This window comes from Streptopelia decaocto (genome assembly GCF_964273445.1).
Source record: "Streptopelia decaocto genome assembly, chromosome: Z".
Classification (NCBI taxonomy): Eukaryota; Metazoa; Chordata; class Aves; order Columbiformes; family Columbidae; genus Streptopelia; species Streptopelia decaocto.
The window spans coordinates 41532667-41546068 of NC_138657.1; the positions used below are offsets into that span (position 1 = coordinate 41532667).

General features: G+C 46.3%; 1 protein-coding gene across 4 annotated transcripts in view; it reads left to right on the forward strand.

The window, feature by feature from the left end:
• The window catches only part of SLC49A3 (solute carrier family 49 member 3), a 43657-nt gene extending 31952 nt beyond the window's left edge, over positions 1-11705 (forward strand). Inside the window, exons 8-10 of one of the 4 annotated variants that reach the window (XR_014186310.1) lie at positions 4706-4851; positions 9855-9990; positions 11435-11705. Coding sequence is in view for 2 of the 4 variants with exons in the window: in XM_082075638.1 (XP_081931764.1) it covers positions 4706-4897 (192 nt within the window). In the remaining 2 variants the exon portion in view is untranslated. Of the gene's footprint in view, positions 1-4705; positions 5069-9854 lie in introns of those variants that run through there. The other 3 variants (XR_014186311.1, XM_082075640.1, XM_082075638.1) reach the window with 3 other exon arrangements.
• The last annotated feature ends 1697 nt before the right edge of the window (positions 11706-13402 follow it).

Below are 13402 nucleotides of genomic sequence, written 5' to 3' on the forward strand. Positions count from 1 at the left end.
AGGAACTGCAACTGTAAGGAATAGAGGAGCCCTCCACCCAGCTTCAGGAAGGAAGCAATAATGTAAAAACATCAGGCATGCTGGAGGAAAATCAGAAGAGATAGGGCCAGCTCATTTAAGTCCTGACCTCTCCTTAAGAGCTCTGGAGCCTCATCACCTTTCCCTCTGTGACAAGAAGCCACTCAGGACTGCAGGCAGCCATGCTAAAAAGATGGCATCAGATTTAATGCTACTCACAGCTTAAAGAGCACAGAGCTACAGACCTACAGCTGAGAAATGGAGGATGATCAATATTGTCTAAGAATTAATCATTAGCAAGAACTGTGTTGTTAAATAGATCTTCAGTTCCTCAACTGACAGATAAATACACACATATTCAGCTATCAATCCTGCTTTGGGTTGGTTGGTTGACTTCTAACCTTCCTTGACAGGTTTACATGCCTCTTCCCTTGGGAGGTTGCTCTAGGACATGTTCTCAGGAAAGTGTGGGAAACCTGACAGCCTTCAATGGGTTTTCTCTGGCACTGAGGAAACACAGAGGAAAAGAAACTGTGAGAGGTGCTGTTGTGCCCGCTATACAGCCTCACCTTGGCCTACTTGCCAAGCAAGTTCTGAGGGTAAAGGTGGTGGTCCCTCCCAGGGGCTGTTGTTTCTGGGAGCATGTGGTATGCAAGGGACAGACGTGGAGTGGCAGAGAAAGAGCTGCCAGTGAGCAGTGCTTGGTGTCAGCACTGACAAGCCAAAGGCAATCAGGCTGGGGCTGCTTATGTTGCCTGGACATCATGAAAGAGGCAGGCCTCAACCTCCCAGTGTCACCCAGGGAGAGGCAACCTCTTCTCCCGCAGCAGTGCAGAGCCTTTACTTGGGTCTCTGCTCCCCAAACAGACCTTCCTCCCTGAAGTGGTGGCCTCACAGGGGTGTGGGAGCTTACAGGTTAGTGTACTGAAGGTCTTTGAGGGCTTTGGCTTCCTGAGCAGTCCCACCAGCAAGCCTGTAAAGGAGCAGAGAGGGCAATCAAAAGCTGTTCCTCTACTGACAGTCCCCAGGCTTTCTTGGGCTTCCTCATTCTATCATGGTGCAGGCCACTCCCATGGCCAAAGCAGCAGCCCTTCTGTTCAGATGGACTGTCCTTGTGTCTTCTCTGCTTCTCCATCCCCTCCTGACCAGCACTCTTCATCCCTATGGCCCATGCTTGCCCTCAGTAAGGGCAGGCAGCAGTTCCTACCTATTCTGATGTGGTGCCTCCTGTTTGCACCAAGAACATAGATTGTGCACCCCCTGCACAATCCCATTGATCCTCCACATATAGCAGGGATGGTAGATGCTGTGCAGTTTAGGAAGCTCATTTCCCAGCCTCCCCCAAAATGAGTGCCATGACACCTTGCTTTGGAGGATGAAGACTTAAATAAAATAGAGCAAGTAATTTCAATACCCTGTAGTAGTTGCATTTCCGGTGGACAAGACAGTGCTTTTATTAAGTCAAGGGCATGCCTATCGCCAGACAGAAAGCAGGAGGACAGCTACCTCCAATGGCTGAAGGTGAATACAGCTCCCTGAACTGAAATATCTCTGAAGCTGTGCCCACTGGTGAATGCCTTCTTTATTAAAGAAATTATAAAAAAAACTCCAAACCTAAACCAGAAAAATATGGCTAAAACTATGGTCTATGTTTTACTACTGTGGGGAAGTGAGGGGAGCAGAGGAGTAGGAAAAGAGGAGGAGAAGTTGCTGCTCCCCAGTCATACAATTGGCTGCAGGATCAGGCATCCTTGCTGTGGCCCACTTGGCTCTGCCCAAGTGGTCTCCCCTGCAGGGAGGTGTGATCGTATATCAAATTACAGAAAAGTTCCACAGAACCTGCCAGGTATTTGTAAAACTTCATGGCCATTGTGATGCTGTTTTGCAGAAAAGAGCACACCTCAGTGTTGAAAGCACCCCTCCTGGAAAATCCCCCTTGAAGTCCAGGGAAGGCAGCTGTTGTGCATGCTCTTTTAGCAGAAAGACCACATTAAAATGCTGAAATTGTCAACAGGATGGAGGCACTTCAAGCTTAAGCAGAGTTATATGTGGCACAAATCAACTCTTTCAGACTCTGCTGCTCTTAGCAGTGTTCTTCAATGAAAGACTGAAAATATACCCAACTGCCCCTCTGCTGTCTCCACAAGAATTCTGCACAGGCTTTGGGGACAAATGGCAGGGTTGGGCATCTCTGGAGACATCTGGACATCATTTGGCATCTTTGCAGGGCCTGGGATATTGTTTGGACAGCTTTGTGAAAAGTCTCTAGGGGCCATGAAGCTGGGTGTTCTGGGCTTTGGAACAAGTTTGGGAGTGTGTGGTGTCTCTTGGGAAGGGTTTGCCAGTGTTTGGGGGCCCTGGGGCAGGATCTAGCAGCAGGGGCCACTTGGGCTAGATTAGGGATTTGTGTTTGGGATGCTCTGTGGCAGAGTTTGGACCTCATTGGTTGCAGCTGGGCAGAGTCTAGGGATTCATGACTTTAGGGTCCTGGAGCAAGTTATTGGCATGTTTCAGGACCCTGATGCCATGCTGTGAGGGGTTGCAAGTACTTGTGCAGGGTGTGGGGAGGCCTTGGAGAGCCCTGGGCAGAGTGTGAGTTGAGTTCCAGGAGGGCTTTGGGTGACCTAGATTCTAGAGGTATTTGGTGCACTTGGGGCAGGTTTGTGGGGGTTTTGTGGCTCTGGGACAGAGACTGTGTATCTTTGATGTGGGAAAAGTTAGAAGTAGGGTTTGTGTTGTGGCCTGGGAGTAGGTTTTTGAGAATTGTGTGGGCATGCACTCAGGATTTGGGGTTGTTCATGGTATGATGACAGCTTTGAGATAGGGCTTTGGACCTTTAAGGGTACTGAAGCAGTTTTTGGTGGTGCTTTGGAGCCCTTGGGCAGGACTGTTGGACACTGAGAATATTTGGGCACTGTGTGCTGCAAATGTGGTACTTGAAGCACAGTTGGTGGAGTTTTGGGGAAGCATTATGGTGCCCTGAAGCAGGGTGCCAGGGGTCTTTGGGAGGACTTGCACAGAGTTTAGTGGGGAATGGGAATGCTGAGACAAGATTCAGGGGTGTTTGGAAGAGACCTTAGGAGCCGGTAAAACTGTTGGGGTTTGTTTGTTTGTTGGTTTGGTTTGTTTGTGGTTTTGTTTTGTTTGTTCATTTTGTTTTTTGTTATAATTGTTGTGGTTTGGTTTTGGTTTTGTTTATTTGTTTGTTTGTTTTTTCCAGCCCTGGGCCAGGTTTTAGGGTATTCAAGACATTTTGGCAAGCTTTGGGGAAACCTGGAACATGATTTGGGGCTGGAAAACATCTTTGGAAGACCTGAAGCAGGCTTTGGGGTGTTTGGGGACCTAGCGCACTTTTGGAGATCTTTAGGGACTATTGGTCAGGGTTTGAGGGTCTTCAGTAGCCCTGGACATGGCTTTGGGGAGGTTCAACTGAAGGTATTTTTAGGTTCCTGGGGCACATTTTGAGAGCATCAGGTAGGTTTGGAGTCTGTAAGGTCACTTGGGGAGGGGGGCTTTCAGCATTGCTGAGAGATATTTTGGCAGTGTTTGGGGTCCTGTGGTCCACCAGGGGAGGTTTGGGGGAGATTTCTGAGTGTCTTGAAGATTTTCATGGGGTCCTGGGGCAAATTTTGGGTTTTGAGGAAAATTAGACAAGGTACAGGGTCTTCTGGAGACAGCAAAAACTATAGCATATTTGGGGTTTGGTAGAAGCTCCAGGACAGTGTTTGGACCCTTTAGCATAGCCTGGGAGATGTCTGAGAAGCTTGGAAGCAGGGTTTAGGGTACTTGGGGCTACTTGGGTCATTTCAGGTGGGTCTTTGGAGGCCTTTGGATTTGATTTGCTGGCCCAAGATTAAAGTTTCAGGATGCTTGGAGGAAGTCTTTGGGGACCTGAAGGCAGGACTTTGGGCATCCTAGCACAAGTTTGGGGTTGTTTGGTGGCTCCAGGGAGTGACCTGTGGGTGTTTTGTGGCCTAGAAGAAAGGTTTATTTGATCTTTGTGGGAAATTAGGATCTGTAGGTATTTGGAGGAGGACTTTCAGGGTCTCAGAAACAAGAATTGGGATATTTTGGGGCTCTGGTGCAGGTTTCAGGAACTTTGGGGGCACTTGGGTAGGGTTTGAAGGTATTCATCGTATCTGCATGACATTCTCTGAGGAGTGTTCAGAGCGTTTTGGGAGTGTACTGTGACAGAATTGGAGAACACTAGGAATACTCAAGTAGGATAGGGTAAATGAGGGGATCCTACAGCAGGGTTTGGGGTGTTTTTGGCTTCTGGCATAACGATGGGTGTGTCTACGGCCATGTAGGTAGGGTGTGGAACCAGTTTTTCAGGAAGATTTGGACAGGGTGGAGGCATTGAAGTAGAGTTGGAGGTGTTTTGGAGACCTGCAGCAACACTGGGGTCTCTGAGGTTAGTTAGGTATGGATTTGAGACCCTGAAGGTGAATCTTTGGTGAACGCAAGCTGAGCTTTGTGTATTTGGGGCCCTGGGGCTGGTTGGGGTTTTTCTGGGGGAAAGGGGCTGGTTTAGGTGCATTCAGGGACCACCAAGTACCCTGAGGCAGGTGTGGGAGTCTTTTGAGGTTGAGAGAAAGTGCAGCAATGGGCTGGTTCCATGCTTTTGGGACACATTCTGGGGCTGCCCCTCCCACCCCTGCGCTCCTGGTGGCTGCTGCCTCCACAGGCTGAAGACATCAAGATGCCCGCACCAGTGCCTCGAACCCGCCTCAGCGCCTCAACCCTGCCTCGCCCTCTGACCCTGTACCCAAGCTCCTCCTGCCACTGTGCGTGCTGTCACGGTCTCCGATGCCATGCAGGAATGGCTTTCAGGTATGCACAGTTACCAAGGCACGCAGAAGCAGTGAACACACTGTGAGCACACGTGAGAGTCTGGCTGCTACACTGTGGGTAGTGCTAAGAGGAGCAAAATTATTTTAGAAACCCCTAGGTAACAAGACCAGGCCTAATGTAACAGGAACTTAGTAGAGAAACAATAGCTCTATTATAGACTTGGCATGAGGCAAAGCAGGACGACCTTGGTTTGCAAGCTGGGAAAGTGGAATGTTCCACTAAATAAAAAAAGAGCTATGTGACTTTTACTGAGTAGTAGCACAAAATGACAATATGCACGGTCAAGAAACCGACTCTGGGGGGCACCACGCTGCAAAGACCACCGGGGGCAACTGGAGACCCTCGAATACCAAAGATGGACTTCCGGCAAAGGGTGGGATTATGTAAATAACTCACGTGTAATGCATGAACTAAGCAGTAAAAAATGGGTAATAAACACCAAAAAGCATGAGTCATGCGCGCACTCGATTCGAGGAACAATCCTCCGACCGTCCAGGGGGCTGCCATAAAAGTACCTGCTTTTTAACACTTTCAAAACGGAGTTAAAGAGTCTTTTTGCCAACTTTTCGGTGTCAGTCGCCCCACCGTTGCCCGTCCAATGGACTGGGAGAGACGCGCGCAGGGTTAGCTTCCCGTTCCGCGCATGCGCGGGGCTGTGCCCGCATTACTTGTTGCTGAAGGCAGGAGGACCGCGCATGCGGCTGGGCCGTGTCCGCAAAGCCGCCCGCAAGGGGGCCAGTGCGCATGCGCTTGGGCGTCCGTGCGTGCGGCGGGTCCAGAGGAGTTGGAAATGTGGGCGGAGTGAGGACACTGGGATCACGAGTGGAAGGGAGGGACCAGGAGAGAAAAAGAGACGGTGAGACAAGCAGGATAGGGAGAATGAAATAGGGACAAAGAATGGAGGAGTCAGTGAGGAGAGTAAAAGGTGAGGATAGAGAAAGATGGGTGGGATCAAAACAGTAAGGAAGAAGAGCTGAACAAAAGGATAAAGAATCAAGTACTGAGGGCCTGGCAGAAGGAGAGGAGGAAAGGATAATTGGGATGTGACCAGAACAGAGAAACAGCCTTTCACAGCGTGTGAAAACCACAGAGTAGGACAGAGACAGAGAAGAAAAGGGATCAGAGACAGAGAAGAAAGGAGATGGAGAGCCAGAAAGAGGAACAGAGGGAAAGAGGGAGATGGACACTGAGATAGGGAAAGAAGTGTAGAGATGGAGAACAAGACAGATAAGAAGAGGAGATCCCCAGTCCTGGGATCCCTCTAGAGCACATGTTCCTAGCCTGTGTCTCAATGATACTGAAAAGTCAGCAAAAAGACTCCTTAACACTGTTTTGAAAGTGTTAAAAAGCAGGCAATTCTTTTCAGCAAGCCTGATGCAGGGAGGATCTTTCCTCTAATCAAGCGTATGCATGGCGCACACTTTTTGGTATTTATTGCACACACCAGTGGCATATTCATTCATTTCCACTGCTTAATTCGTGCATTAAACTTAGATTTTTTTTTTTTTTACATAAACATGTTCTTTGTCAGAAGTCCTTTTTTGATATTTGAGGGTCTTCATCTGGCGTCTCTAGTGGCCCCTGGTGGTCTTTGCAGCCTAGTACCCCTTGGATTACAAGGGTCCACTCCTTGACCTGGTTCCTTGAGCATGTGTGTTGTCATTTTGTACTACTACACAGCAAAAGTCACATAGCTCGCTCTTTATCTAGTGGAACATCCTGCTTGTCCAGCTTGTAAAACAAGCATATCCCACTTTGCCTCATGTCCAGTCTCTATATAGCTATTGTTTCTTTATTAAGTTTCTGTTACATTATGGTTAGTCTTCTTATATTAGGCCTAGTTTGGTTTCTAAAAGGCTTTTATGCCTCTTATCACTGGGGCTCACCAACCCCTCCAAAACAGCGAAAGGCCTCCTTTCCCTCATCACCACCTGACACAGTCATCAGGGGAAGCTGTCCCTCCAGCTACCCTTGGCAGGTGAGGACAGGGGGGAGTGATGAAGCTTGGGGCTAGCATGGCCATTCAGAAAGTGATGCTACATCTTGGATAGTGCATTCCTCCTCTCCCAGAGGTCAACAGAAAGCAGGGATGTTTTTTGGGCCCTGCCATGTGGGCAGGACAGCCAGGACTGACTCCAGGGCCTCTGCCCCCTACACTGCACAGTGCTGCCCCCATGTTGGCCAGGCAGTACACAGACCCCTTATCCCCAGTGAGCCCCTGCCAGCTGGAGCAGGGACCAGCAGTGCCTCCTCACCAGCTGTGCTTCTACTATCCAGAGTGGCGCAGACTCTAGCTACTCACCTCCTGCTCTGCTGCTCGCCATGGTCTACAGTGCTTGGTTGGATGATTGCCTCCGTCGCCAGGCGGGGATCAATACTGCTACAAACACTACCTGGACCCATGCAGTACAGCTGCCTTGGCTACCTGTGTTGGGCAAGAGGTACCCCATCCACACTCACTGCGCTTTTTCAGTTCTTTCACCTTGTCTCACAGGTGGGCTAGTTCATGATGGTGTGCCTGGGAAAGAAAAGGGTTGGAATCCATGTGGCCACCACAGCCATCCTCCAAAACCTCCATGTCATTGTGCTCCTCCCCATGCCCTTGGCCCACTGGTGTGGCCCTTCTCCACTTCTCTTGCTCCTCCAGCTGGAATGAGCACTATTTATTGTGCAAAGCAGTGATCATACAGGCTGGAACCTAGGGACACCCAATGCTCTTCAAACCTAGCAATGTGCTAATTAACTACTTACCTCACTGATCCGTGGCTCAGGGACACCTAGTGGTGACTCACAAGGCACAGGGAAGGGAAGTGATGGACCCTGGGACTGATGTCATCCTCTGCTATGCTGCTGGCTGAGGGTGCTGGGGTGCATGGCTCCACTGAGACCCTATTCCCTGCACTGCCAGCATGCATGCACTTCACCCCTGTACCTCGTCCAGCTTTTTCAGCCTAGTGGCTCACTCCTTCACTGCCTGCAAGTGCTTCTACAGGAGAGGGAGGCAATAAGAGCACCAAACAGGACATGGGGAGGTGGGGGAGAAAGAGGTGACACTCCCATGAGACCTCTACCTGGGAAGAGATCCTGAGATTTCTCCTCATGCATCCTTTTGGGCATTGCCCTCACAGTTGGGTCTTCTCTCCCAGCCAGCTCTGCAGGCACTGGGGACAGGAAGAAGGACCCCTGGGCATAAGACAGGTCCTTCTCTCCACCTGTAGCTGTGGCAGCAGCTCCTCTAGCTTCCAGAGCTCGTGGTGCCTGCTCTGGTACTGCTGGGCCAGGTTGTGGCTCTGGGAGGTAGGGTGGGAGACATGGGTGAGCTCCAGTCACTGCCCTGGCCATTGTACATGGGCTGGGGAGGGGATCTCAGCCTCCCAGCCAGGCTCTGATGTAGTGGCCTGCACCTCTTGCTTCTCTTCCCACTGTGGAGCTAAAGAACAGAGCAGGAATGAAGTCTCAGAGCCTCATCCCCCAGGGACGAGGGGCCGCTGCACACCTGCCTAGCACTGCTGGAGTTCCTTGCTCCTAGCTTTTATCATGTAGCTCTGTTCCATGTGCCTTTGCAGAGCTCAGGCAGCAGCTCCACTGCCACCTTGGCCATGCACTGGAGCCTCTCACCTGCAGGAAAGGAGAACCATGAGATCTCCAGTTCATGCAGTCCCTCCCATCACCATCTGCCTTCTTTCACACCAGCACTGAGGTCCCTTGTTGCACACTTCCCCAGCCTACCATGTCTCAACACCACTCAGGTCACCTCAGCCAGCTCCTTGCTCTATCAGCCAGGCATTTGCATGCTGCAGTGCCTTTCTGTCCTCCTCCACAATCCCCAGTCTCACCAGCAAGGCCACTCAGCCTGCATGTGCCTGCCTGGTTGTGTCAGAGGGACCTCAGCACAGCCCTGCCATCTGCCTTCCTTGGAGAGGAGCTGAACCCAATGTGTAGGCTGAGCAGCTTGGCATGCATCCGCAAACCCTGACGTTACTAATGACCAATGCACTGCAGTGCACATCCACAACAGCACTTAACACCTTTGCTAGAGTTCCCAAAGCCACTCATAACACACCCAAACTACTCCCAGGGAAAAACAGCTTTACGGAAATCGAAAGCTCTCCTGAACATTCAAGACAGCCCTGTGTCTTTTTCAGGGAATCAAAGCAGAGGGTCTTGTACTTCTGCTTTTTCCTGAAGCCTGCAGTAGCTGACAAAAGCCAGCAGCTGCACTTGGTATCGCTGCCTTTAGTACAATTGCTTTCTTCATCCTCTCTCCTTGGTCTGCTATTAACTATGACTGTGGCTGACCCTCCTTTATCTGTGTTTACTGCCAGCCTCAGGTACTGGCGTTTGGCTTGGAAGTCAAGGCAGTGCTGAAAGGGCTGATTGGGGAAACTCAGCAGTGAGCTTTGGGAGGGGTGGTGGAAGAAGCAGAGCTGGCCCATCTGCAGGCACACCTGTCTGTAGAGGAGGGATGCCCAGTGCTGTATTTCCTGAGGTTTCTGCAGTGATCTATCCCAGTTTTTCACAGAGGGAAATGACAGAGAAAGAAAATGTTTATCTCACAGCTCTTTGATGGAAACTCTTGGTTTCTATATTCATTTCATCTTCTTCTATAGCAGAGGGACTTGTTGGAAGAGATGTTTAAATCTGTGTTGTATTAATACTACCCATTTAAAAACTGTTTTCTAAAGATATTATTCCTGTAGAATTTCTAGAAAGATATTAATTTATTTTAAACCTTTTTTATTAGCATGATCTACTCTAGATAAGGTGTGCTTTTCAGTTATGATGGTTGCACGTAACTTTTTTTTTAATGGCTAGACTGCCATTCTTTAAAGTACTTGCATATGATCCAGTAAATGCTTTAACTGATACCTGAACGCTGTATTGTCACTTGAAGAACTGTTCCAAGTCTTCATCTCTAATATGTGAGAGTAAAGACAACTTTTTGAAGAGATTAATCTTTCAATACTGTTTTTTCTCTTCAGACTGAATAAGATGTGAATTGCCTTGAACCATGGCTAATGAAAGAAACAGATTCTTGTCTTTCTGATATCTGCTTGCATGAAGATGTTGATTCCCTTGCTCAGGTGTTCCATCCCATTTTAACTGAATATGTCAGTGGTAAGTTACTCATCTTATTGCATAAGAAAAACCACCCTCAAAATGACTAGAATTTCTGTGACTACTTTATCCCCAATTTCAACTGTTGTTACCTTTGAATTCTGATGCCTGTTGAAAAAATGAAGTTAGCAGAATTAATGAGTTTTGTATTTATTTATTATGCTGTACTTGCTTTGAAGTGTTAAGAGATCTTATGTTTCTAAGACAGCGTTAAATTCACACAAAGTGACTAGTGGGATGAAGTGAGAAAACAAGTTATCTTTCGGCTGGATTTTAGAGGTCATATTCATACTACATTTAGATGAGAAAATAACGATGTTTATAGTGGGTGTGCTGATTTTTTTTTCCTATGCTCCTCAGTTGATTATAGGCATAGTAAAACCAGTGCAACTGCACTAATTAACACTTCCTGGAGAGGCTTTCTGAGTCAAGTAGAAGAACTGATCAGTATGGCAGCAAGTATCTACTAGAAATCATACAATGGCTGGTAAAATCAAACAGATAAACTGAAACATAGATTGATTTGTCAATATAAAAATGAGAAAGGCCTTTCTGCAACATCTAAACTAATCTACTAACTTATCAGACTGCTGTAAGCACTAACAGGTTTTGACAATCTAAACCATTTCTAAATTCTGTTAATCACATTGCTTTCTGTAAATTCTAAATTGAATTTTTAATTGAACAGACTTGAATATGGGATATACACTCTTGGTTTTAATAAGCCTGATTTAATATACTGGTAAGAATTAAAAATATAACCTTTCTTACTGAGTTGATAGAATTAGACCCCAAATATTTGACAATCCTTATTTTAAGAGAGTAACTTCTTAATGTGAGAGAGGCTACTCTCTTAGATACAAGGAAGAAGTTCTTAATCATGAGGGTGGTGAGACCCTGGAACAGGCTGCCTAGAGAAGCTGTGGATGCCCCATCCCTGGAAGTGTTCAAGGCCAGGTTGGATGTTCGTTTGAGCAAACTGGTCAAACTTCAGTGGAATTTGGAAATCTGGATGAAAGTTCCCTGGTCCAAACTACTGGTAGTGACCTTAGTGCAGAAGTCAGAGAACTCTTGAAAGCTTATCATCATGATTTTTGGACCTGATTATGCACTTACTTTGTAACATCTGCCATAGTTATGATGCTGGTAGTTACATACACACACTGCCAATAAATTGTTGTGGATTCAGCTTCTGATGAATTATGCTCTTTTTTCAATAATGCAAAATAGGTAAAACCTTCTGCTAGTATATGCAGTACTGACATATATTTGAAGTGAATTTTCTGTTTAACTCTGTGAACCAACTTCTTTTTCAGGAGCGATTTTAATATTTCTTTCTGATATGATGAGATAGTTAGCCTGAGGGAACATATTCTTTTTGGTGACAAGAGATTTGCTGATAATGCTCACAGGTAAAACCTATAGTTTCTGTGGCTGTCTTGAGTTTCTTTTACAGATCCTTAAAAAGTGGGAGATCACGAGGATCTCGTCCCTTCTGCTTATGGCCGACATTAGGAGAGGACCTTGCTAATTGTCCCTGTGAACTGAGGCCTAGTGAGAGACTGAATCCAGCTCCAGTTGGCTTCAGAGTCTAATCCAGGACTTTGGGTGCCGGCTCTGCAGTTGCTGAGACTTTCAAGATTGGTTTTGTATATTTTGTATTATTTTCTCTATTCTTATTAGTAGCATTAGTAAAACATCTTTAATTTTTCCAACTCTCTTCTCTCTGTTCTTCTTTCCCTCCCGATCGCCTGTCCTTAGTGGGAAGGGGGGAGAGGGAGGGGCCACAAAAGGGGAAGTGGGGTGGGGAGGGGGTTAACAATACATCTGCCAGGGTTTTATTGTCACCCCGCAATCTTAACCCTCGGCAATGTCAAACAACAAAAATCACTGAGAAGTTTTGACATCCATTTGTTTTATGAAAAGTACTGTAAATAGTTAGCTGTTTAAAAACCCTGTTAAAGCTATTGCAAATTGATCTATCGATACATCTACTTTTTTTTTTTTTTTTTTTTTTTTTTTTTACATTAGTATATCTGTTTTATTTTTTTTAAAAAAAACAAGTCTGTCATTTCAGACCACTGTCTTCCTGAGACTTAGAAAACACTGGGAGTTTTCTTTGTCCTACTATTATATGCAGCCCAAGTCTAAGCCATTAAGTTTTTAAGCACTGTTTTTCATGTGTTGAATGCCCATTCCCTAATTATTTGTTCAAGAAAAAGAGAGGCATAATCAGGCAGTTAGATAGCCAACTTAGAAAATAGAACTGGATTTCATAGGAGATAGGCACACCAAATTTCTGAAGTTCTCATGGTAATACTTTTTTTTTTTTTTTTTTTTTGTAATTTTGCATCAAATGTAAGAAAATAAGGACAAAATTTCCAAGTAAGGCAAAGAGGAAAACTTGAATATAAGACATAATCCATGTATTTTTGACCTGGTTTTGTTGAAAAAAAAAGACTAGTTCTCTTTTAGTGAATTTTCCTTTCAGCTAAGTACTTGGAAGTACCTTCTAAATAGCTGCACTTTTCTGAATTTAGCTACATGTTTTTGAGATGCTGTTCCCTCTGGACTGATAAGATGACCAATGGAATGCAGGAGATGCTCACGTTTAGATTTATTGCTCTAACAACTAAGAATTCTGATAACATCCCATAATTGAAAGGGGCGTATTTGCAAGAAGGGGCGGACAGAACAAGTGACTGAAACTGACCAAGTATTGCATCCCATTCATGTCATACACCCTATAAAAGAGGGAGATCACGGGGGTCTCGCTCTCTTCAACTATGGCCGGCATCTGAAGAGTACACCACCTGTCGTGCCTGCAATCCAAGGCCTGAGACCCTGCAACCCTGAATCCAGTTCGGGTTTGCTGTGGAGTCCCGCCCAGGACTTCTGGGTGGCTGCCCTGAACCTGCTGGAGTCACGCCAACTTCATATGGGGCAAAGATGCTACCCCAGGATATTCAAGATTGGTTTTGTATATTTTGTACATTTTCTGTATTTATTAGTAGCATCAGTAAAGCCTTTAAAACCTTTCCAACTTGAAGTCTCTCTTCCTTATCCTTATCACTTTTTCCTACCAAAGGAGACGGTGCAGGGGGGATTAACAGAGGGCATCTGCCACTGTTTATTGTTGCCTTGCAATTAAACCTTGACACTTTTATTGACTTACAATTACTTATTGACTGGAAAACTTGAATTTTGAAAACTGTGTAGCACAAAGATATTGTAGCATAAATTCACTTGAAACCAAGTACTTTAGAACACACCTTTGTGCCAGAAACTGCTGGTGCTTATTGTTATTTTTAAGAGAACTTCTGTTGATGATCTAAATCACTAGTAACTCTTATTTCATGTACCCTATTCAATCTTGGTTTTATGTTCCTTGCTCTGCTTTTATAGAAGTCTT